The 26,787-nt window shown below is 37.9% G+C and overlaps 1 protein-coding gene across 1 annotated transcript in view; it reads left to right on the forward strand.

The window, feature by feature from the left end:
* The window catches only part of FRMD3 (FERM domain containing 3), a 334,062-nt gene that overhangs the window by 190,650 nt on the left and 116,625 nt on the right, over nt 1-26,787 (forward strand). Inside the window, exon 4 of the mRNA XM_036739138.1 lies at nt 14,449-14,527. Within this exon, the coding sequence (XP_036595033.1) occupies nt 14,449-14,527 (79 nt within the window). The remainder of the gene's footprint in view (nt 1-14,448; nt 14,528-26,787) is intronic.

Consider the following 26,787-nt stretch of genomic DNA (forward strand, 5'->3'; position numbering starts at 1 on the left):
AAAAAAAATAAGGTGTCCCAAATGTCTTAATGTAGTTTGCTTACAACTGTACTAAGAACTTTGGGACAGTCCACCTAAACCTGGAAGAGAAAGGGTATCTCTTTTCTTTTGGTGAAGGGCTTTCTTCTGATGGGATTTTATGGGTCATTAAAAGCAACAAACTTCTGGAGGGATTGGAAGTATCGAGACTAATTCAATTAGATAGGCTTGAGGGATGGGGCATGGGATTACATACAAAGAGCAGAGACAGAGATGGAAGAAAACCGTATTTATCCTGAGAAGCAGCCTGTGTGCTTCATCATGGCTGGGAGATGTTTGAGTCCTAATTGTTCCCGCAGAATAGTTAAGGCTGCATCTATATTCTGTTTACTGGCCCTGAGGTACTGCCAGACTTCTTAAATGGACTGGGAATAACATTTGTATGCAAATATAGGCCAGTAGAGAGTAACACACAGTGTTGACTGGCATTTAAGGTAGAGGTTTTAGTCATGTTGCTGGTAGGTTTCCATATTGGTACTTCCTGGAAATTATTACATTTTTGTAGGAACTCTTGACATTACAAAGCAATTTCTTCCTTTAATAAGGACACACTCTTGTTCATTAACTTTCTCTGCAGAGAAACACGTAATAATTAAGTCACTAAGGTAAGACAAATAGTAGTTCCTTTTCCTCTGGGGTTGTTTGATCTTTGGGTTTGAGGTCTTTTCCTGTAGGGGAATAGGAGTTTAAATTGGGTGAGGTGATGATGAATAATTAGGAAGGATGAGATCCAGCAAGGCATCATGGCTAGAGACCCGGTCTGGGAGTCATAAATACTTGGTTTTAAGCTCAGTGGCCATCTGAGAGGCTCACAACCCCTCAGTCTACTCTCTAAGGCTATAAGAGAGCTAGCACTTGTTACCTTTGGGTCCTTAGGTAAGTCACTGAACATCCATGGGCCTCAGTTTCTTAATCTGTAAAATAAGGGAGTTGGTTTAGAGGGCCTCTGAGGTCCCTTCCGGTTCTCTGTTTATAATCCTTTGAATAGGTTACCAAGATGTTGCCTGTCATCACTGGGGGTGGAGGGGGGTGGAGTTTCTACTCTGGGAGTTCCTCAGACAAATGATCATAGGTTGAGAAGTTAAAGGAGCCACAGATATCTTGTAGTTTCACTCATTTTGTAACTGAGGAAGCTGAGGACCTGGGGCAGGCCTGGAGTGAAGAAGACTCCTCTTCCTGAGTTCAAATTTGGCCTTAGACACTTACTAGCTGCGTGATCCTGGATGAGTCACTTAACTCTGTTTGCCTCAGTTTTCTCATCTCTGAAAAGAGCTGGAGAAGGAAATGGCAAACCACTGCAGTGTCTTTGCCAAGAAAACCTCCAATAGGGTCACAAGAGTCAGACGTGATGGAAGTAACTCAACAACAACAACAAGCCGAGGTCCAAAATCACAAATGTAACTTCAGACTATTGCCTTTCCCAAAAGATAATCGAAATGTTGCGGTTCAGGGTGCACCCCAAGAATGTTGGAGTTCACCAGCACCACCAAATGTTGGGGAGCACAAGAATGATGAGGAATAGACATGTAGGTTGTAGGGTCTGTCCTGAAAAGAATTTGCTCAGACCGTCTCCGAGACAAAGGGTTTATTGGGGTGATGCACCCAGGGGGCCTGCTCCCATGGGAGGTAGAGCAATTAGCTACTTTGGGTGTCTGGTCTAAATACAGCTTGATGAGATAGGGAAAGGGGAGCAGGACAAAGGGAGGAGGGACACGCATGGCTCTGGAATGCCTGGAATATCAGGGAGTCCTGAAGTAGCTTTATCATACAGATAAGCAAGGAGAACAGGGAAGGGGGAAGGGGAGCACTGCTCCGGAATGTCACCTAGATGGGGTGTGGTGCTTTGTGAAAGCATGTAGATAAGTTCGTGGTGGGGTGTAGTAGCAATTTAGATTAGAAGATCTTTCCCACCCATTAATAAGCGATGTGACCTGCTTATGTCACAGGAAGCCTAAGTCACATGTGGTGGGAGGAACTTTCTGACAAGAAAAGGAAGTTATGTCACAGGAAGGGGGGAGAGAGAGAGAGAGAGAGAGAGAGAGACAGAGAGCAGTTATGGCTGCTAATGGCCCCCATCGTGATAGTTAGAGCTGAACAAGCTGACTTAGCTGTACTGTAAGTTTGTTTTGGGGAAGACCCCAGCAGGGGGTCGGAGAGGTTTTGGGATGTTGAGGCTCCATGTTGTGATGTTCTGTATTGAATGTTTTGGGTTCCTTGCTGTTATGATGAAGTAGACTGACTGGCTGTGGGAGCTGAGCATTTGGTTATGGGATATGGTTCTCTGGTGTCTGAATAAATGGTTTACTTCTTCTACTTTCTATGTGGAGAGTCTTGTATACTTTGCTATACAGAACCACATAGGCGTTTTGACAATTATCATCTACATTGTTATTATTACCTTACTGGTACATGGGGTCATCAATACATAATCTATGGCTGGTCTCATCCTGCATTTTATCTCATATCTCACATCCTTCATCCTGCCTGCCCCATCTTCCTCGAACACTCTGTCTGCCTCATCAATGATACCTTCCATTTGTATAACTCTACAGTTTACAAAGTCATGCTACGTCCATTATCTCACTTAACTTTCATAGCAACCTGTGGAAGTAAGCAGGGCAGGTATGACTAGTCACATTTTGCAGGAAGAAGGAAAAGAAGGAAGCAAACATTTATTAAGCACCTACTATGTGCCAGGCATTGTGCTAAACGTTTACAAATAGTATCTCATTTTATCATCACAACAATCCTGAGAAGTAGGCGATATTTTTATCCCAATTTCACAGTTGAGGAAATGGTGGCAGACAGAGGTTAAGTTATTTGCCCAGGATCACATAGCCAGTAAGTGTCTGAGGTCACCAACACTCACCAGTGTACAGTTTGCAATATATGCTAACCTACTTTTTCTCCATCTTGAAATTTAAGATAACTTTTACTCTTTCGGTATGTCTTTTATGCTTCATAATTTCTCAAAGATTATAAACAGTGATTCAGTAATCACATCTCTTTCAGTATTCTGGGATGTGATTCCTCTTTGCCAAGAAAATTGTTCTCATTTATAGCAGCTGGGAGATCTTATTATCTCCTTGCCAGTATTGTGCTTCAGTTCCCTCTAGACTAAGGGTTCATAGGATGAACTTAGATGGGAAAAAAATTACATCCATATTTTCACTAATCTCTAACTGAAATTTAGCATTTCTTTCAATTGATTAAAAACATCAATTTGGAGAAAGAGTTGGTAGGCTTCCCCAGACTGATGAAGGGAGCTGGGATGCATACACATAAAGGTTAAGCATGTCTGCTGTGGTCCATGTCTGTTCTAACCTTTCTAATCTAAAAATTGTTCCCTTTGATGAAAAAAAAAACAACATAGAAGTTGTATATTTCAGCTTCCTTCCTATCATCTGTTAAATATTATTCCATCCACTAAAGTGGGCATAGGCGGCATTCACTTCCTGTTTTAGAACATACCTAAAAAGCCATTTTGTTTTGTTGTTCCCATTTTTTCACAAGCCTCAGCTCATTCTGGGTTTTAACCTTTCTCACACTGCTCTTTTAATCTCATAGCATTCTTTTATATTCATCTCTTCTTGGGATGCTTTTTGTATGTACGGTTTGACCTGAACTCATTGGAAAGCTTCTTGAATAAGTCACTGGTCTCTTTAAAGGCCTTCTCCTTATATTTCCCTTTGAGATAATTTATGATTCTTGGTGAGAAATTTCTTTTTTGAGATCCTTTCAGCCCTTTTCAAACAGTCCTGTCTTCTAGAATCTCTGGCCAAGTGACTGCCTATTCTTATTTTGAGGAAGAAGGGGAAGAAGGGAAGGGAAGAGAAGGGAAAGAAAGAATTATTTATCTAGTACCTGCTGTTGGCCAGGCACTATGTTAAGCACTTTCACAAGTATTATTTCATTTGATCTTCACAACCATCCTGTGAGTTAGGTGCTATTATTATCCCCATTTTATTATTTTACAGTTAAGGAAACTGAGGCAAACTGGATTTGAACTCAGGTCTCCTTGAGTTCTCTCACCTAACTTTCCCCCACACATTTGATAAATGTTGGTTATGTAATGGATCAAAGTAGGTAGAGACAAAAGTACTAGAAGATAATTATACCAAAACAATACCAACAGTGCTATTAGAAACAAAACTGGACATTTCTCAAGGCACAGTAAACTGAAGAAAATCAATGAATAAACACTAAGCAAATATTTTATGAGATAAAATTAAGAAATGACTATGACTACAGTCTCAGTACAAGATGATGAAACTTAGTAGCCTAGAAACATCTGGGACAATATAAACAAAACAATAGATTGGTGAAAAAGTAGAATTGTTTTACTGGAGGGCAGAAGGAACAATAGAAGCTGAAAAATAAATGCATAAAATTACTTGATTGGGGAAAAATATTTGGAAATATTGATGATAAAAGTGACTGATTTGGAGGACAAATCAAGAAGAAAAATGAGGAATTATTGGGCTTCCCAAAAACTATTTGGAAAAGAATATGATTATTTCATTTTGGGAGATCATATAAGAAAAATTTCCGTAAATATTAAAAAATAGGAATAATTTGTAAACTGACAAAATTCATGGGTGTTAATAAGTAGTAACTCAAGATTGAGTTTTTCTAGTCACATCAAACTCCAACATTATAATAGCAAGGAGATGATCTTATAAGCAGTAAAGAAGAAAGCCATTACACTAAAACTCAACAATTCAAAAATTTTCAAGACCTTTCTACAAATATGAGAAACAAAAGAAGAAACTAGAATATTATAAATTTAAAGATGAGGTCTAGGACTCTCAAATCAATTTCCCTCTAAAGCTAAGCCCCCCTTTTTGAAAAAAAATGGGCATTTAAAATTCAAGATGACATTGAATAAATTCATGGAGAGAACCAATCCTACAGCATCTTTCCTTATGCTAAGCTAGTAAGGACTTAAAGCCTATAGAAGAGACTTAAATTGTTAAATTAAGTGCTTTAATCAAGCTAAGGTAATTTACAACTGTGATTAACTAGTCCCTATCTCAATGCAGTCACCATAGAGGGATTAAAAACAACAGTAGTTTTGTTTTGGTTAAGTACCTAATGACTCAAGCCTGGCTTGTTGGGGCAAAAAAGTAGAGAGGGAAAGAATGAGTTGATTATAGGTGTTACAAATAAAGACAGAGAAAAAACAAAAGAATAGGGATATGAGGGTAGAGAATAGAATTAGAAGAATTAGAAAGAAGTGCGTCTGAAAGGAAAATTTGGGTAATAATAGCTGATGAGGTTGTCTCTTGTTATGCAATATACATATATATGTGCACATACATAAATATGTAGTGGGCAGACACTGCAAATGGACAATGAGCTGGGCCCAAAATTGAACAGAAGGAAGAGAGGGGGCTGGATTGCCTTTAGGAAACTGCAGTTCTTTTAAAGACTTAAATTTTTTCTCTGAAGAAAAAGCCCAACTGTTTAATGTGAATATTCTTCCAGTGAAGTAAGTCAGTGGTATCACACTCAAATATAAATCATCCCTACAGCTGCATATTGACTGAGAAAACCACAAGTTAATACTATCTGTGTTATACTGTATTTAATTTATTTTGTTAAATATATTCCAATTATAATTTAATCTGGTTCAGCCACACTTGAGAGTTTTGTGGGCTGGAGGGCTTGAGTCTGATGCCTCTGAATTTTAAGTCATGAAATACAGCAGCCTCAATTGAAAATGAGGATCATGTAAAAGGGTAATGGTGGATGTTGGTATAAATAGGCTGCCACAAATTGCATACAAAGGATCACAAAGAAAAAGAAGCATAAAGGATATTACCAAAGAAATGTATGAGAATAAAAGGAGAGGGATAAATTTGGTATTGGCCCAATGTCAAGAGAAAATGGGAAAGGTACCCCGCACATTGGGTGACAAACTTATGGGAAGATCTTTATGAGTCAGGCAGAATGGGCAGGCATAGGTGGGTTGACATCTGCACTTTTGGAGGAAGTATTTACATTAATGAGATTACAAATCCATTGGCTACAAAAACAACAGCCAAGACAACAAAATCCATTGGCATATTTTAGAGTAATAGATGATGTTTACATGGTACTTTAAGATTTACAAAGCACTTCACATAAAACTTTGTGAGGTATATACTACAGGTATTATTCCTGTATTCCTCTTTTCACTATATCCTGATTCATCTCAGTTACTCTGAGAACAGTATTTGTATTGAAAAAGCAAGACATAGAGGTGGTAGAAGGATACTGGCAGAGGTGCCCTGGTAAATGCTTATTAATTGGCTCTCTGGTGAAAAAAAAGAGCTAGACACACTTTAAAGTTTAATCTATACTATTAACATTTTCTTTACCACTTTCTTAAGTCCAGAGACAATCAACAAAACAATAAATTAAGCCCTGACTTGTAGTGTTTGGAGGTTTCTTGAGGAGTAAACTCTTACTCTGAAAATTTGACAATTGGCCTTTACAAAGCTGGCTTCAGCACACTACTGGGAACTAGAAATTGTTTTAGGCTTCACGATGTGCCTGTGTCTATAGGAATTAATTTGGTTATTCTTATTTATTTTTTTCAGGCCAATTAATTGTTCATAAAGTCCATTTTTTTCAGGAAGGGTCTACTTTATTTCAAAGTATGGATCCTAAAGTAGTGAGACCTCATTTCCCTCATCTGCAAAAATATTTTGTGGTTATGCCTTAAATTTTAGAACAAGGGACACATTAATTAATTTATCATACCAACCTATAGGAAGATGAGTGAATGCACCTCAGTCTTTGCTTTCATATAGTCCCTTGTGGATGAATAGAGAGAATACGAGTTTTCTTGAAAAAGCTGGGGTACCCCACTGTGAGACAATTAGCATCCTTAGAAGGCTAAATATTTGAGAATAGCAGAATAGTAAGTAATTTGTATGAAAGGTGTAGATGCATTCTCTATACTTCCTTCCCAAATGCTGAATGACTGATTCCATAGACTCTTGGTGGATTGATCGTCAATGCTTCAATGAAACGGAAGAAACAATAAAGCTGTCAGCGATGACAGCTGACATTTATGTAACTCTCGAAGGGGTATGAAGTACTTTATATTTTTTATCTCATTTGATCCTCAGCAATCCTGCGCGGTGATTACCCTTAGTTTATAGATGAGGAAATTGAAGTCGGCAGGTAAAGCAATTTGCCCAGAGTCACACAGCTGGTTGGTGTTTGGTGGAAGATTAGAATTCAGGTCTTCTGAATTCCAGGTCTAGTTTTACATCAAATACACAACATAGAAGGAACAAGAAAAAAAATTTAGTTCTTCTCAGGCAAAGCGCTTGGGCTGCCTCATTTTGGATCAGCATTCTACCCTTCATATCCACAACTACGTGGGGGAAGGGTGGAGTACAATTTTCATAGCTCCAATCCAAAATGAGTCCATGTTCTTGGCATGCCTGCGCGCCTGAAGGCATGTGCTTAAAGGTCATGCACAGTCTTCAGTGATGAGGTGGAGGGGACAAAGGGAAGAGTTGGCAAAGAATTCTGGATAAGAATAAATTGGTGTCTTTTAAGAATCTGATTTTTGCTTTTAAACAATTTGAGATGTATTCTTAACTTTTGTTAACATTATAAAGCATCCTTTTCATTTCTTTTAAAAATGAAGGGAGCTTTGGTCCAGGAAATTCCCTGGAATCCCTATCCTCTCTGGGCTTTTGTGACACTCCTTTCTCTTGGTTCTCTTACTAATTGTCTAACCATTCCTTTTCAGTCTCTTCTCCTTGTTCATTATCCAAACCACACTGATGGGCCCCTTTGCTACATTCTTTCTCTCAGTGACTGCATCAGCTCCCATAAGTGTAAATTGCTATCACTATGCATGTGACACTCAGATCTATAGTATCAGATCCCTAGTATCTTCCTTGAACTTCAACCCCTTCCCCCCATCACCAATTCCAATTGGACATTTCATACTGCATGTCCTGGAGACATCTCAAACTCAGCATATCCAAAAGAGACCTCATTATCTTCCCCTTCTCCCTTCCAAAGTCCCCTACTTCTATCAAAGGCACTATTATTCTTTTAGTCTCCAAGGTTTGTAACCTTTGCATTACCCTAGACTCCTAACTCTCCCTCATCCCACATGTCCAATCAGTTGCCAAATATTGCTCTTTCTACAACATTTTGTACATGCTACCACTTCTCTACATTCACATAGCTACCATCTTCTTTTAGGTCCTTATAATTTCTTGCCCAGATTTTGATGCCTTAAATCTCTCATTTCCACCTAATACATTCTTCACTTTGTTGCCAAAATGATTCTTGAATTCAGGACCATGTAGATCCTTTTCATAATCAACTCCAATACCTCCTTATTATCTATAAGGTAAAATAATACTCTTCTGTTTAGCTTTAAAAGCCCTACATGACTGGGACCTAACCTATCTTTCTAGCCTCATTGGACATTATTCCATATCCCACAATCTGTGATCCAGCCAATCTGTGAATCCACTGTGATCCAGTGGCTTCCTCTCTGTTCTGCACAATCCATCGCCCACCTCTCTGTTTTTGCACTGACCGTGCCCCATTCCTAGAATATACTTCCTCCTCCTCTGACTCAGAATCTCTCCTTCTTTTAAGACTCAGTTCATGTACCATTTTTTTTGCATGAAGTCTTTCCTCATCCCCTCAACTACTAGTGACCTCCCTCTTAGACTGTACTTTGTATTTCTTCCTTTTACACTTACATATGTATATGTTGTCTCCTGCTTTAGAAGTGAACTTGTGAGTAGGGATTATTTCATTCTTTGCTCGTGTATCTGTAGTCCCTAGGATGGTGTTTTCATTAAAGGCCTATTTTTTTTTAGGATGTTGCTCATTCTTTCAGGGTAAGTTATTTTTGGTGGTAAGCTGATGTTTTTTTTGCCTTTTGGAATATTGTATTCCGAGATCTCTTCTTGTTTATAGGGGAAGCAGCTGGGTCTTGAGTGATCTTCATTGTTTTCTTGTGTCAATCTGGAAGTTTGGATAAAAGAGGCAAAGAGGCTAGGTGATATATAAGTTCATATTGTTTATTCCCTTAAAGCTAGCAATTACATGTACATGGAGTCAAAATTTAAATTCTGACTGTCTGATAAAAAGAATGAGGAGCCTTAAATACATTTTACAACAATCCCAACTCAGGATATCTATGTCACTCAAATTTATGATCTCCATATATGTTTAACCATAGCCTGAGAAAGGAATTTTCTTAATTGAATAGGTTGTAAATACAATGCATTAAGAGAGTTGACAAAATGTGAATTGAAATTATAACCCAGGATATTTGTGTTTCCTTTACCATTAACATGATATAACATAATATGTGTCCATGAAATATTAAGATAAGAAAAGTCTCATTATTCAAGATAGTGTCTTGGGTTAAGGTGCCTCATCTTTAATGGTCATAAAAAGAGGAAAATGCTCTTAGTCAGCTCCATCTGGCCTTGTAGTTGTTGACACAGGAAGAGGCATTCTCTGGGTTTACTCAGAGCACAAAGAAGGGCATGTCTGTTAGGTCGAGGTTCTTCTTCTGATTGGTTAGTTCAGGCTTTGGCTCTTATTGGAATTCAAATGATCTTAAATGATCATCCTTTGGTAACCGAATTGCTTCTTTTCTGGATGCTTTCAGTGTTTTATTCTTTGACATGGAAGCTCTGGATTTTTTCATTTTTTTCCAATGCTTTGATTTTTTTCTACTATTTCTTGCTCTCATGGAATCATTGATTTCTATTTGGTCTCTTCTTATTTTAAGGAAATCTGTTACTTGGGTAAGGTTTATCACTTGTAGTGCTGTGAACTGTACCTGGCACATAGGAGATGTTTAACAAATGCTTGTTGACTGGCTTAGTAACTGACTGATTTTCTCTTCTAAGATATTTATTCTACTTCCAGGTCTTTTCTCGAAAACTTCTATTTCATTTTTTTATCTTTTGCTTCATTTCTTCTAGGTATATTCATATAGTCCTTGAGGAAAATCTATTTTGTTTTGAGTGTCTGTTTGTAGCTGTCATAGACTTACTTCCTCCTTATTGAAAATCTCTAGATCTATGATGATGTTTTATACTTGGTGGTCTTTGGTTTAGTCATTTCTCTAGCTTTAGTTCCTGAGTGGAGGATTTGTGCTGAGGTCACACTTTGGCCCGTGCTGTGCTTTTTTTAAATTTCCCTTGATTGATCCGTCCCTGGATCACCTGGGGTTCTGTGCTGACCTCTAATTGCTACTGTTTGGTCCTCCTGGATCTTCGAGGTTCAGAGCACTCAATTTCCAGGGTCCTCTGTGGTGTCTCAGGACACAGTGATAAGAACCTGGATCCCTCGTGTATCTTAGTCAGAGACACATTTCCAGTGGTTGCTACCATGCCCTCATGGATAACTTCTGCTCTCTTGGATTATCTCCATTGTAAGTTTACAAATACCCTCTCACTTTCTCAAAGGAGCCTTGTACTCTTGTTAGCTCGGGACAGAGAGCCCAGTAGGCTACATATGTTTCTGGCCTTTTTCTGGTTACTCTGGGGGGCTGTGGGATTGTTTGTCTACACTAGCAATCCCCTTACTGTTGACTGTGGGCTAGGTTGTGCACTTCTGGGGTGGAAGAAGTCATTTGTTATAGTTTTCATTGGATTTCTTGATTGTTACTCTGTTCAGCGCTGTTTTCAGGTTTTTGCTGGGGTAGGTATGGGAGAGCTGGGCAGCCCTTGACTAGAAGTCTCTAGATAAATTCTTCTGTGGTGTGTGAAAGACTATGAAAGAGATATCAGGTGGTATGTCAGTAACTATTGAGAATGATGTCACTGAGGACATCTATTATATTTGTAGAAAGGTGTCCTTTGTTGCCATTGGCAAAGAGAATATTGGGCTGGATGGACCATAAGTTTGACTCATCATGCTGCATTTCTGATATTCTTAGGCACATCAAAAGCAGGAATGATATCTGAAACCCCTTTATTGCCTGAACCACAACTTTATAATTTGTTTTCTGTGTTCAGTAGAGGTGTAATATGTTCCCAAGAACCAAAATGTAGGTTATGTGACCTTGGAATTTAAGATTTAGCTATCGCATTTAATTTGAGAAGAAATTGACTCATACTGTAAAATCTGTCTTTTTAGCTGAAAATTGCCTTTTCTGAGTTCTTGGTACTCTTTTAAGGCTTCAGGGAGGACCACAGTTTAAAACTCTGTCATTATTTTTTAACTTATTTGAGTAGAAAAACATCCTAATTGATGCCATCTGGACAGAAAGTCTCACTAATTGGGCTGCTCACATCACTGGACTCTTGAGTCGCCTCCAGCTGGGAGTTCACTTCTAGAATGAGTAACCCTGAGTGTTAATGCTTAACTCACAGGGAAAATCTTGACTGCTGTTGTCTATCCCAATATGGATCAAAACCAGTGTAGAAGATGGATGTATATGCAGATAGGAGGAAGGGAACAAGCATTTGTTAAGCACCTACTATGTGCCGGGCGCTGTGACAAGTGCTTTACACATATTATTCAATTTGATTCTCACAACCACCTTTGGATGTAGGTGATATTATGACCCCCATTTACTGTTGAGGAAACAGACAGATAGAGGTTAAGCCTTTTGCCCAGGGTCACATAGCTCGTAAGTGTCTGAAGCCATGGAAAATAAATTCTCTTATTTGATTTTGTTTTCTTGCCCCTTGTCAAAGTTCCCTTTCCCTTTCCCCACATTCCTGTCCTTTATTTCATCGTCTTCACAATGGCATAGTCACAGAAAGAGCAGAATTCGTAAGTGATTAGGAAAGGACTTAGGATCATTCTTATCTACAATTTATTCATTAAGAGCCAGAAGATTTTCTTCTCTCATATATTAAAAGAAAAAGTACTTATAGATTCAAGATTGGAAGTGTAGGCCCAGGGGTTTTGAAAAAAAATTAGTTTGAATCATGTAAAAGTGATGGCAATTTTGCATTTCTGGGCATGATACAAAGGAGTTAAGCTCTTGCTAGTTATAGAAGATGTTGGTGTTTTATAGTAAATTTGTATTTTAGATGGCATGAAACAAATCCTAATGAGTTGAAAATTTTTTGTTTTCTTATAAAGACTAAATATTCCTATTTATGAGATCTTCCGCTAGTATCTTACTTTGGTGCCACACCATGACTTAGAAATAATTGCATTCTCAAAGCTGGTGGAGCATAAGCTCTAGTGGTCCTGCTAAGCTTCAGAGGGCTCTGGCAATGAACAGCTGTATGTCTGTCACGGGAGGATTAACCTGGTTAAGTTTGTATTGACTCATGAACACCATTGGGTGGCTCCCCAGTGGTGGTAAAAAAAAAAATTTTTTTTGACCCAAGCAACTTGAGAGGTCTCAGGTTTAATGAGTTAGAAAGATTTGAGTTTAAATACTGCCTGAGACACTTATTAGCTGTATTATCCTGGGTAAGCCATTTAACCTCTCAGTATATAAATTTTCTCATCTATAAAAATGAAGAAGTTGGATTGGATGGTCTCTAAGGTAACTTCCAGCTCTAAATCTAAGATTTTACTATTCATATGAACTAATAAGAATAAACAGTTCAGGTACACAAGGTTGTGGTCACCATTAATGTAGGATATGCCTAATTAAATCATAAATCTGTGAAGTATTAGAGATGTAATTTTTTAAACACTTATAGTGTTCCAAGTCAGTTTTCTCTCTTAAATCCACCCCAAGCAGATGCAGTATTGTATCAACCTACTATAATTCCTGGTGGGGAGGGGACCCAGAAATTTTGATTTTTATGTATTCTAACCATATACCCTTGTTGAGGCAGCTGGAATGATGATAAGAATTCTTGTGACTGAATTCTTTCTAGCAGTCTATTTTATGAGCATATTTTCCTTACTAAATAAAGCCTGATTTATTTGTTCATTACTCCATCTCTGGTGTTCTGTCTTTATGGAACCTGGATATCAAAGAGTTGGTCAGGGTGCAGTATGGTACATTGGGAACAACGCAGGTTTTGAATTCAGAGGACACCCGGCTAAACATCCTATTTCTGACATTTATTACGTTTGACTTTGGACAAGTTGCGTAACATTTCTGCGCATCGGTGTCCTCATCTATAAATGAGAGGGTTGTATATAATGGTCTCTTAGGTTCCTTCTAGCTACGGCTGGATGGTCCCATGACTTTAGCGGTGATTTAAAAACAAAAGCCTATCATGAAAGGAACCCTAATATAGAATGAGATAGATCTCAGACATGGTCATTGTGTGTTAATTTGTTTTGCTTAACTGTTAAAAGGAAGGATGTGGATTGGGTAATGGGTAGTTATAGACATGGGGAAAAAAGAAAATCACTAAAACATTTTCTAAAATGGAAAAAGAAGAAGAAGGCTGAGGGAGAACAGATCATCATTCCCCCTACTTCCCTGTTCCTGTTCTCAACATTCTGTTGCATTAAGGAGTGTCGGCACTGATCCGATGCCTGATGCTTTCATACTGAGGAATAAAAGAAGCAAAGCTAAAGGACTTTTGTGTACTATGGCGGATCCACAAAAATATTGACAGAAAATACACAATTAGCTATAACTTCTGCAGGAGAGTTGAGCCTGAGAAATTTGATGAATTTAGAACATTACTGTAACACTCTCTTTGCAAAATTTTACTCTTCGTACGACTAACTTGATTCAGAAAAATCATTCTTTTAAGAATGTTTATACATAAACAGATTATTTACCCATGGGATGGAAATAGCACTTGATACTGAGTTAGAAGTCTTGGGTTCAAGTTACCACCCAGCAACGTACTTTCTTTGACCTTAGGCAAGTGGCTTGACCTCTCTGGGCTTCATTTTACTTGTCTCTAAATTTAAGGGGTTGGATTAAGTGACCATTAAGGTCCTTTCCAGCTCCAAAGCTACAATTATATGATTACTCTTAGGATCCACTCGTTCCATTTTCCCACATTTGGGCATTTTCCTACACTACGCATCACCCATGTTTACTCAACTAAGTCATGCACAGTGATATTTTCTAACTCACAGTGATCTGGTTAAACACTAAATGTGGCTTGTGTACAGTTCATTTGTAGGTGTGGGATTGGCAGGCAGGGCAGGGGAGGAGGTTGATGAGGACAAGATGGGGAAAAAAATTCCTTCGGGATGTCCCTTTGCTTAGGTGGAGAAACCTGGGCTGTGGAGAGTAGTGGAAAGTCATGCATGTGCTGACTGACTAGAATGTATGTATTTTGCATTTGCTTTGGGCTTCCTCTCACACATTTGATTTGATTTGATTTTTCCTTGGGTTTTGTTTTGTTGAGTGCAATGCCTATTATTACCCAGCTAATCATCTCATGGGCTAGTCTATAAAGACAGCCTTTCCTGTGTTTGAATCCATGTTCTTTGCTGCTGTTCTCATGCTTTTTCTTTATAATGTTTCAGCTCATCCACCATATACCATGTGCTTTAGAGTGAAATTCTACCCTCACGAACCTTTGAAGATTAAAGAAGAGCTCACCAGGTATTTTTTGTTTGTTTGTGCATTCGATCCACACCCTCCACAAGCCAGGGGTTTATTTGCTTGGCTGCCAGGCTCTCCTTAGGTCCGTGGTGAAATGCTCTCACAAGGCATGTACCGAGCCACCCATTGCAGCTCGTGGTATTTCCCCAACGCTTAATTGTCTTTGAATTTTTTTAACAGTTATCTTTGGGAGTGTAATTAAGCCACACAAATGAACAGTGGTTTAAGGGGGAGGTGTCCTTTGAAAACAGCTACCAGTGGGATGCTAAAAATAAGTAGAAGAAGCATGTTTTCAATGTGGAAAATGGCAAAGCAGAACAGCAGGAACCTGAGAGCATCCATGAGGAACTAAATCATTCCTAGAGGAAAAAAGAGAGATTGACAGCAAGAGTTGTTTTCCTCATCCTAGACTGAGCTTCCCAAACAAATCCTTCTTCTTTATCCTTGCCTCCATCTTTAGTTCCTACCCAGCATAACTCTGATTCCTCTCCAGATGGCAAACCTTTCTCAAGGTCCTTTCAAAGAAGTGACCTGTTGGAACTTTGCTCCCAACACTTTTATAGCTCTAAGTCCAATGGCCTGGCCCAAAGTAATAATTCTGGACTTGGCCACAAGTTGGAGATATGAGTCTGTCCATCTCTACACTTTTTAATATGGGAAATCCAAGCCCCCCATTTTAAATCTCTGGTCTTCACCACAATGTTTCTGAAATCCTCTCTAGAAAGCATATCTCTATAAAGCAAACTTTATTTTCATATAGAAGCAATGCAGTTATTAGGGGTTTATCTTACTGGCCAAGGTCTTAGCATAAAATGGTATCATAAAAATCATGCTTATAGCCATAATACATAAACACAGCAAAGATAAAATAATGATAAATTATAAGCTTATTATTAAATGATATAATTATAAATTATAAAATTATTTAACTATTATAAGATTTATAAATGAAAAATTATAAACCTTTACAAATATCCTACACATACTGATTATAGAGGGGGCTCAGATGTGTCACAAGTATACATATTGCACATAAAGTGCAATATGTATTATAGCACAAATTTTATTAAAATGAATATTTTACACATAAATGATTATTTTAATTCACTAATTTTGCTTACCTTCTTAGACTTTAGAAGGAATTTGGAAATGATCAGTGCATCCCAAATCTCTTTTAAAACTGACCCATTTTCTTTTCTTCTAGTATCTGTAGCATCGTAATGCACTGACCAGTTTGCTAGACATGGAGTCAGGAAACCTGGGTTCAGATTCCACTTCTAACACTTGGGCAATCTAAAACTGTTTCATCTTTTATAAAATAGAACCTGTAACATTTGCCTCCCAGGATTATTATAAAGATCCAATGAGATTAAGTATGGGAAGTATTTCCCAAACTGTAGCATGCCATGTAAATGTTGGCTGTTGTTATTATCAGCCCATATTTCTTCTATCTCCTCTTTTTCCTTTTTTTAGTAGCAGGCCTATATGTGAAAGCAAGGAGACAGCATTATGTAGAAGAAAAAATGTTGGGCTGAGCATTTCCCCAAATCCTTTCTACCCCTTTTAGCTCTGCTGTTGTTACTGGCTAGCTTAGTTCTTTAGTGGGACCGAGGAGAGAAGAGAGAGAAGTGAATCTATTAGTAGCTTTGACATAATATTAAAAAGAACAATTGTTTATTCCACGAACGCCTGCCTTCCTGGTGTTTCATCTGTGGTTTGGATGTTTGGTTCCTTCACCTTCCAGCAGTCAGCTAAGATGGTTGAAGGTAGATTATAGCTGTCAATGTGATTGTGCTTTCATAATTCTCTTAAATACTCACTGGTAATGATTGGTTCCCTTTTATCCACTGTTTGCAGAACACACATTGGATAAGATGGGCTTTTTTTTTAAAGAATTTATAGTAAGTGTATAAATCAAGTTAATAAACCTTTGCCCATTTGGGACTTCTGAAGTATATTGATGTCCTAAGAAAAGAGGTCATGAGGGACCCTTATAGCTTCCATTTCTCAATTTTATGTGTGTTTAAATAGAAATAGCAGACTTCCACAAAGCAATATATTTAAAAATCGTGTTCATTTAGGAGGATCCTTGATATGTGCACACACACGTGTGTGTATATATGCACACAATATGTATCACATATGTATATATGTACTTACATGGGGGCCATTATCAGTTGCCTTGACCTATGTCTTACCTCTGGACTCTGATGACTCTGGAGGAGAGAGTGGGGCTGATGGTTTTTCTCAGCTCTGCCTCACTAAATCCAATTCACTTGCAAGTCAGTTGTTTTAAAAATGAACAGATAGTTCATTTCTCCTAGCTTATTCATTTGCTCAGAACCACTCTATTAGATATTTTTTGTGGGGGGAGGAGGAAAGGGGTAGATAATGCACTTAATGTTCGAAAGATACTTGTAGAGTTTCTATAATCTTTTTCTAGTTACAATAAAATAATTCATTGACAATTCACTGAACACCTACTATTGGAGAAAAGGAGATCCAGTGGAAAGTTGGTTGGTTGTTGTCCTTCATATTCAAAGAGGACCAAAATGACATCACTATGTTGGGGTATGTGTACAGTATGTCCGACTGTGACTGATCAGCCCAATATGAGCTCAGAAGGCTATACCACAGATTGGGCATAAATAGTCCATATGAACATTTGAGATGGAGATGTCTCTTAATTTGTACATTTAATGTTTCTTTTGAGCTACTGCAATTCTGCTTTGCTCATAGAACACAGTGGCTTCTTTGATGTGGGCATGCCATGCTGGACCGTACTTGGAAAGTACACTAGATTTGAAATTAAGGGCTTGGGTTCATATCATTTCCTTTCTTTGTGACTATACAAATCACTAGATTTCTCTGGACCTTAATTTTTTTCTTCTGTGCAATGAGAATTTTAGATTAGATGATTACTGTGGTGTTTTCCAACTCTTTATTTATGGTCCTATATATACAGAGCTATAGTAGGCTGAGAGAATGTATAGATAGCCCCTGCCCTCCAATGGTCTACTTGTAAAGATTAGGTAAGCACATAAAAACAGTTAAATTTCACTTTTGTTCAACATTTTTCTTGAATACTGATGCTATTTATAAATTTTTATGGAAATGTGATTGAAAGGTCGATAGGTTCGGGGACAATTGAGTAGATACTAACTATTGGTCAGGTCTCTTTTATGTAACTCATATAATCTGGAAAACATTTTATTAGCTTTACTGAATTAGGTATGTTGAGAAGATGAAATATTGTGACATACTATGAATCAAGGCAGCCTTGTCCTTTGATGCAGTGAAAAGTGCTGTGTATCCATCAATACAACTGTTGGAATTCAAAAATAATGTAGGCACCTCAAATACCTTGAATTCTTATGATTTGAAATGTTAATATTGAAAACATCGAGTTCTCCTGCATATTTGAAAAAACAGTTTGCTACTTTAGAATGATTGAAATGAAAACTTCAAAATAAGGAGGGCAATTTAACAATACTTATGTATTTTTTGACCACCATTAAGGATAAATGCACTATTAAAACTCCATTAATACAGGAGAAAATGATCAAAGGAGCAGATTTAAGCTGACAGAAATAACTATAGTGGAAAAGATTTACTTATTTGCTTTGATAAATCAAAGACTAAACTTTTTATCCTTTTATTCCTCTTTATATCATTCTCATGAAACTTTCTTTTCCTTACTGAAGATTCTCCTAGAATCCTGTAACCCACCCTTGTGTTTCTTTTAAATTTGGTGGAGTTCTTATTATGATCAAAGGTGTGTTGTGTAATCCTTTCTACTACAAATCAGAGTGCACAATTATGCTTTAATAGGGAATCAGGATTATTAATGATGGCAGAGTTATTTATGACAGATCTTTATAAGTCTGTTCCTTAAACCTTTTATTTGGTAGTTTATTAAAAGTAGCATGTCTCTTATCTTTTTTTGGCCTAGAGGTATGAGTTCACTCTGGAGGGCTCTCATTGTGGAAAATTCTCTCCACCAATGCAGATCTATCGTTCATCTGAAATTTATAGTTTTAGAAGTTTGCTTGTAGGTACCGAGAGAGTTGACTTGCCCCTAGTCCCATAACTAGAAGGTGTCAGAGACAGGTCTTAAACCAAGGTTGTCCTGACTCAAGGCTGGCTTTCTACCCACTACACCTGCTGCCACTCTATCTTTTGTTATAGTATAAAAACGAACATACCAAACCCATTTATAAATGAATGAGGAGCTCCAAAGTTCTGTGTGCAATGTGAAATATATAGGAATCCATGATTATATTTAGAGAACACATATGAGCAACGTGTGTATTGTTAATAATTTGTTGTTGTTATTATTAAACTTTATGTTACAGGAGCAGGGTGCCAGTCCTTTATCAAGAAAAATAATGTGATATTTATTTTAACTGCCAAAATTATTAAAGTGGAGGAAAGAAATTTTATTTGTGTTCAAACATATTAATTCATCAGGAGATACCTCTTGACTTTCAAATGCCTGTGGTGTGGGTTAGTTTTGTTTTCTTGTGTCATAGAAGAGCACATTTTGAAAATGTTCAGAGTTCAGGCTGCAGCTGTGTGACTTTGGGCATGCGATTTAACCTGTTTGTTACTCACTCTCTTACTTTGTAAGACAAGGGGGTTGTAGCTGAAGATCTTTAAGGACCCAGGAAACTCTCAGATCGCAATCTGTGACTAAAGCAGAGGATGGATGTGTTGTTTTGGAGTAGGCAATATTTTGCATCAAAGTGTCTATTATTAATGACCTTTCCTGGGTGCTAAGCATCTTGCTTCTTATTAGAATTAGAAATATATCTGTCCAGAAGGGAGATTAAGGAGAGGAATGTGATTATTAGTTATAAGGGAGGACTTCTCCTGCCAATTAGGTATGCTTAGCATTTTAGAATTAGGACATTCTGCATTTCATTACCCAATTCTGTCCCAAACTTTTATGGGTGATTGACATTTTGCTTAGTCCATACTGACCAAGGCAATTTACTTGTGAAAGGCTATGCTATCATTGTCTTGTTCCACAAGGACCTTGTGAGGATTGAGGAGGGAAATTGTTGAGAAACTCCTGAAAGATTTTAGCTGATGAAAAGAAATAAGTGCCAGGCTTCATCATGCTAAAGTGATAAGGACCACATTCAAATCAAGAAGAGATTTGTGTCCCATCATTTTTACTTCTGTATATGACATTTTTTAACGTAAAAGGAGGCATAGAACAAGGAGATATACCAAAGGTATATACCATCATCTTGGAGGATATCTACTGTAGTGTCCAAATTGAAGGATTCTCTAAAGATAGGGAGGTCTTCTACATGCTTGTGTTTACATGTAACATCATCTTGATTGCACCAATCCTTGGGACATTTTTGAGTATCCAGAATGAATTCATAATTACTCAGGATTTTGGCCTAACTGTCCACACTATAAAATCAAATAGCTAAAGAATGTCTGCTGTTGAGACTATGATATTCAAGTGAATGGGTGGAGTTGGCTCATAAGTGCATATATCTTAGACAAACACAACAGATGGACTATGAGCTCATGGTCACAGAATTAAACAAGAGGAGAAAAGTAAGCTGGATTGCTTTTGAGAAATCGTGCGGTACTTTGCACAATACCTTATATATTTTTCTGAAACAAAAGGTCCTCCTTTTCCAGACTAGAGCATTCTTCTGGTGATGCTGTTATGGTGCATGCACATAGAATATCATAGCCTCTAAAGAGATAAAGTTGAAGATCCTCCAAAGGACAAGAGAGGGGCATTTGTTGGACATGAATGGGCTGCAATATATTACCAATCAAAAATAGTGTAAGAGAAGAATGTACTCAGAGATATGATGGAGGAGAAAAAAAGTAGGTTACGGATATGCCGTGATGGAAAGAATGATGGATTTGGAGTCAGGAACGGGGAACTCATTATCTCAGGTCTTCGGTTTCCTCATCTATAAAATGAGGGTGTGTAACCAGAATGGCCTTTGTTTTCTTTGACTCAGCTTACCTCATTGAGCCTCTGGACACTGTGGCTTGCTCTTCCGGGGCAGGCAGCCCAAAGAGCGTGCCAGGAAGCAGACAACTTCCTGTGTGATGAGTCATGGGGCTGGCTGAGGGGAGGTGTTAGCTCCAGAACCTGGTGTACCCTAGGGGGAGGGGCCAAGTCAAGAACCAATCGGCCCTGGTCATTCAGGCGGCACTTGATGATGTCAAAAACCCTATAAGAGGGGAGAGGACAGCTTGAAGAGCTCCCTTTCCTTTTCCGGTTGGTATGGGAGCAGCGGCAAGCAAGCGTGACTCTGGGCCAGCCCTTGCTCTTGGGCCGAGCCCAGATGTTGGTAACTATGAATTGTATTGGGTCTGTCTGTTATTTGTAATTTGTTTGTATTTTGGTTTTGAAGTACTGGTTTTTCCCCGAACTAAATGAATGTTTTGAACCTCAGGGTGCTGGTTTTTTCCCCTGAAGTAAGTCAATGAATCTGTATTTGGTCTGTCTCTTGATGCTTGTCTGTAAGCTCCCCTGAACTAACTGAATGCTAACTGAATGCTGGCGTTTTCCCCTGAACTAAATGAATTGTTGTCTGTATGCTAACTGAATGCTGGATTAAAGTAAGCTGGTCAACCCCTTCACCATGCTTTCCTTGTTTAAGCAGATGAAAAGAACCTGTGCTTTCCCTCTAGCCCCCTGGGTCCCGGCAGCGGGGGAGGGATCTTACGCCCCCCATCGAAGCTGCTAGCTGGGTTGTTAAAACGGGGTGTTGGATTTAATGATCTCCCAGCTCTCTTCTAACTCTATAATCCTATGTAGTGAGAATGAAAGATAATCAACAGATAGCTGTATACTCCATTCAGATTCATGTAATGCCAAGAGACTGTGAGGGAATTTCTCTCCCTTCCTCCACACACCTCTTCCCCCATCATGTTGAGTGGATGAATTCACAGGAAGACATGGACAAGTCACACAGGAGGAGAAGGGGCCTAGACAGGTTGCATTCTGTATCATTGGAGGTAGTACTATATTGATAAGAAGAGGTACATTGAAATATCAAATTAAGGTTGCTTTTACTCTTTGTAGAGTTTTTAGTTTCTTGGTGTAACAGTAAGGCAATAAACACAACATCAATGATAATCATGAATATGCCTATATAGTTCTGTATTGCAAAGTATGAGAGAAGGTAAATGAAGTATAACATTTATTCAAACACCAGAAAACCATATCCCATAACCAAATGTTCAGCTCCCATAGCCAGTCAGCCCACTTTATCATGACAGCAAGGAACTTAAAACACCATATCACAACCTGCAGCCTTGCCATCCCCAAATCTCTCTGACCTCCTGCTGGGGTCTTCCTAAAGACAAACTCACAGTAGAGCTAAGTCAGCCTGTTCAGTTCTAACAATCAGGAGGGTGGCCATTAGCAGCCATTAGCAGCCATAACTGCTCTCTCCCTCCCTCCCTCCATTTCCTGTGACATAACTTCCTTTTCCTGTCAGGAAGCTCCTCCCACCACATGTGACTTAGGCTTCTTGTGATATAAGCAGGTCACATGGCCCATTAATGGGTGGGAAAGATCTTCAAATCTAAACTGCTATTACACATGGTGGATGGAGAATTAACCTCCAGTCAGGATGATCTGGGTTCATACCTGACTCTGACACATACTGGTTGTGTCTTCTTGGGTAAGTCAATTAACTTCATGCTTTGGGCATCTCTCTAAGATTGCAAGTTGCCCATCTGCATTGAACAAATGAGTTTCCTCTCTACTGGTTCACTCCACCAATGAAATCACAGATCCATACCAAAAAAATATAATGTGCAAGTGATTGAAAGACCTAGTGGGGTTGATTCTGTTTAAGGGGAGGCAGTACCTGTACTTCCACTGATGACATCAGGAATATTTCAGAGTATCAAAGTAAATGTGCTGACACGTGCTAGCTCTGTACTTAAAGTTAAAAGTTGACTTGAGTACCTTTTCTAGCTAACAATTAGATAATATAAATGACTTGAGTTAAAAAAATAATAAATTATTTGGCCATGTCCTAGATAACCAAGTGACCCCCTTTTTGTACTATTTGTATGTCTAATGGGTCTTATTGCAGAAAATAAGTATTTATATATTTCTCTGTGTGTGTATATATGTACATATTTTAAATTCACCCAAGGAGTACCCAAGTACCTACTATAATTTCTATATTTCTCTAGGTTGGTACTCTAAGAAAATATAAAAGATAGATATTTTCTCTTTGGATCAATTGAATTCTTAATTTTTTTTGTTTAACTGTAACATAAAAGTTGGGGTACATTAAAGAACATTCAACAATAGAATTATTTCTTTTTATATTTAGTCTTTTATTCTGAACTTAATAAAAACACCCAAAATGAGCACTGATACATACAAAGTAGAATACAAAAGAAGATTTTATATAAAACCATGGATCCTTTCTCCATACTGCTTACTATTTTAAGAAATTATATATTCAATTTAACATGTTATATTCAAAATGATCTTGCTGTCTCTTCTTCCTTCTGTTTTCTTCTTTGTACCTTAGGAATATTTCATTGCCTCTCATTCTGTTCCTAATTTTTGTTTGATATCACCACTGTTACTCTCCCCCTCCTTACTTCAACCAACTGTCCTAATTGAAAATGGAGGAAAAAATAAACTTGTAACATATGAACATTGCCAAGCAAAACAAATCCATACCATGGTCATGTCAAAAAATGCATGTCTCTATTCATACTTTGAGTCTGTTACCTTTCTGTCAGCAGGTGTGTAATATGCTTCATTATAGGTCCTCTGGAGATGTAGCTGGTTATTGCTTTGATCAGAGTTCTTAAATTTTTTGAAGTTGGCTGTTTTTCTTTTTAATGTTGTAGAATTTGTTCTCTTGGTGCTGCTTTCTTCACTCTGCTTCAGTTCATACTTTCCAGGATTCTCTGATTATTGTTTCTTTTGTCATTTCTTATGGCACAATCATATTTCGTTATATTCATATACCACAGTTTATTCAGTCATTCTCTAATTGATGGACACCCTTTAGTTTCCAGATCTTTACTTTTGTCCTTTTCATGTGTGTATATGCATGTTAGTGTATACATCCAACCTTCCTTTGTCTGGTTCAGATAAAAGGTTCATCTGATGCCTCCCCCCCTTCACCCCTTCCTTCAAATTTGTATATTCTTTTTGTCCATTCCAATTATGAGAAATTACATAATTTCCTCTCATTTCTTTCTCCTTTACATACAAGTATATTCCTTTCATCTTCCCTTTTTTTTCTCCCTCCTAAAACCCTCAGAACAGAACCAGTCTACTTTTAGGTTCTCTTCTTTTCTTATTAACTCTTTCAGTATCCTTAGAAGACATTAAGCTCTGAAAGGCTGCTTAGTTCTTCTCCCATTATAAGAATGTTAGCACTTCATCATCTTATATCCCCTTCCAGTTGCTCAAATGAATTTGCCTTTCTAAGTTTTTCTTGAGATTTGTGTTTGCATTTTAGGGTTCTTATGATGCTGTGATCTTTTTATCAGGAATATCTGTATCCTCTATTCTATGAAAGACTTACTTTTCCCTTCCTATAAGATTATACTCAACTTTGCAGGATCTATTATTCTTGGTTGCAAGCTTATCTCTATTGCCTTTTGGAATGTTGTATTTCAACATCTTTTCTCATTTAAGGGAGAAGCTGCTATGTCTTGTTTGATCCTGAGTTTGATTCCTTGGTGCTCAAACTCATTCTTTCTGGCTGCTTGCAATATTTTTTCTTTGATGTGGAAGTTCAGGATTTTTACAGTGACAGTCCTAGAACTTTTCCTTTTGGCGTTTCTTTAAGGAAAAAAAAAACAAGTAGATTCTTTCTAGTTTCTCTTTGTTCTCTGCTTCTGATAGATCCAGGAAGTATTCATTTGTGATTTCTTGAAATATATAGCCTTTAAAACAAATCATGGTTTTAGGTAGTTCAGTGATTCTTGTGATTCTCTCCATTACTTGTTTCCCAGGTCAGTTGCCACCTTTGATATCAGATACCTTACTTTTTTCCTCCCAACAATCTTTTGATTTTATTGTACTATTTCTTGTCATCTCATGAAGTAGTTGATTTCTGTTTAGTTCATTACAATTTGCAGAGAGTATATTACTTGGCTAAAGTTTATCACTTTCCTAAGCTTTTTATTCTCATTATAATGCTTTCTTCCATAGCCTTTATTTCATTAAAAAAATTCTCCTGCTTCATTTCTTCTAGGTACTCATGTTGTACTTATAGGAAATCCATTTTTCCCTATTGAGTCTCTGCTGGAGGTTGTTATGGAGTTACTTTCTTCTACTAGATTGGATTCTTAGTTATCTTTGGATCTGTTATAATTCTTTATTCTGGCTTATTTCTGGTGTTTCCTTATCTCTCAAGCCACTGTTCATGAAGTGGGGCTTTGTGCCATGGCTAGGATCTGCCTTCTCCTATGCTTTTAAATGCGATGGTATGCTCTACTTATTCTAAACCTATGTCATCTTGATTCTTGTGTTGATATCTACCACTTGGGGTTAGGCTTTCTGGATCTTGGATGTCCAGAACAATGGATATTTAAGGCCCTCTATATTGAAGCTAAAGCTTAAATACTTTGCTCACATAATGAGAAGACAGGACCCATTGGAAAAGACCCTGATATTGGGAAAGATTGAAGGGAAAAGGAAAAGGGGACAGCAGAGGATGAGATGGCTAGATATTATCATGGAAACAATGAACATGAACTTGGTCAGACTTTGAGAGATAATGAATGATAGAACTGCCTGGTGTGCGATGGTCTGTGGCATCATGAAGAGTTGGACATAATTGAGCAAATGAATAACAAAAACAAAAATGGTTTCTTGAGATACAGTGCTAGCAGTCTTTAAGACCATGGACCTATGCTGTCCCAAATGAAGCACTGCCAGACCAGAGGTGCATTGCACTGGTCACCGTTGCTTGAGATCACTTCCATTGCCCAGATTGTAGGTTTCCAATGGCCCTCAAGCTTCTTTGGGGGAGTCTTACACTCTTGTTGTCATCAGATAAGGAACCTTGCAGGCTGCACACATCTCTAGCTGGTCTCTGGTATCCCTCGGATTGTTTAGTTGAGCACAACTGCTGGATTTTCCAATGGGTGGGTCTCCTTTACTATCGTCCATAGGCTTTGTGCAGGTGGGTGGAAGAAGCCATTGTTGTTACTCAATGAATTTCTTGATTGTTACTGTTTTTAGATTTTATGCTGATGTATTGATGTGAGAACTCCATCCAGGAAACCATCTTGGGTATTACTCCATAAAATTATATATTCAAAGAAGTTGAAGTTCCTACTGGTCCCACTCAGCCAACAACATTCTAAGTACTAATTGTTTCTCATGTACTACAATGTTCTAATAGCTAAGTACTCTAGGGGTAAGATGAAGTAAAGCTTTTGGCCAAAATTTGCTTTGAAGTTTAAAAGGAGATGAGGAAAATTGTTTGTGTAATCTTTCAAGATACTTGACAGGTATGTCTTCAGATGGCAGTTTTCTTGGCTTTGAAGCTGCTGAATCGGAGGCTTTTTGTTGTTTCTGTTGTTTAAACTTGTCAGTCGTGGAAATAAAAAAGTATGTGTGGCCTATCTCCCACGAGGTAATTAAAACATTATAAAAAGAAGAAAATCTGTAGCAGCCTGTCTTAGCATTATGTATGGATCTTTGAAACATTTTGGAAAAGGACCTAAAAGTAAAAGTAATTTTAGCAAAATGAGTTTCCCCAAGACAGGCTGTGTGTGACAGATGTATGATAATAGTATACACATACATCCCATAGCTTCTTATGCTTACATGCATGAATGTACAGATCAGTCTACTAACAAGCATTTACTAATTGTTCATTATTTGCCAGCAGGCTTACTAGGTGCTGGAGATGCAAATACAATGAAAGAAACAGTCGTTACTACAGAGAAAATATATTCTAATGGGGGAGGAAAGGACATGTAAATGGATAAGAATAAAGATAGAGAGAATGATGCAAATTAATCCAAAGTAGTTAAATACAAGAGAGTGTTCGGAGGAGGGCACTAGCAGTTGTGGGTGGATCTAGAAAGGAGATACTTGAGCTGAATGTTGGAAGAAGAGGTGAACTCAATGAGGCAGAGGTGTGGAAGGAATGAACAGTTTCTTGGTTTGGGGGTGTAGCTGTCAGGGGTTGGTGGTATACAGTTGTCTTATATTGAGTCCGTTTATGATTACATCCATGACCTAAAGGCCATTTTCTTGAATATAT

The sequence above is a fragment of the Trichosurus vulpecula genome, chromosome 9, assembly GCF_011100635.1.
Source record: "Trichosurus vulpecula isolate mTriVul1 chromosome 9, mTriVul1.pri, whole genome shotgun sequence".
Lineage (NCBI taxonomy): Eukaryota > Metazoa > Chordata > Mammalia > Diprotodontia > Phalangeridae > Trichosurus > Trichosurus vulpecula.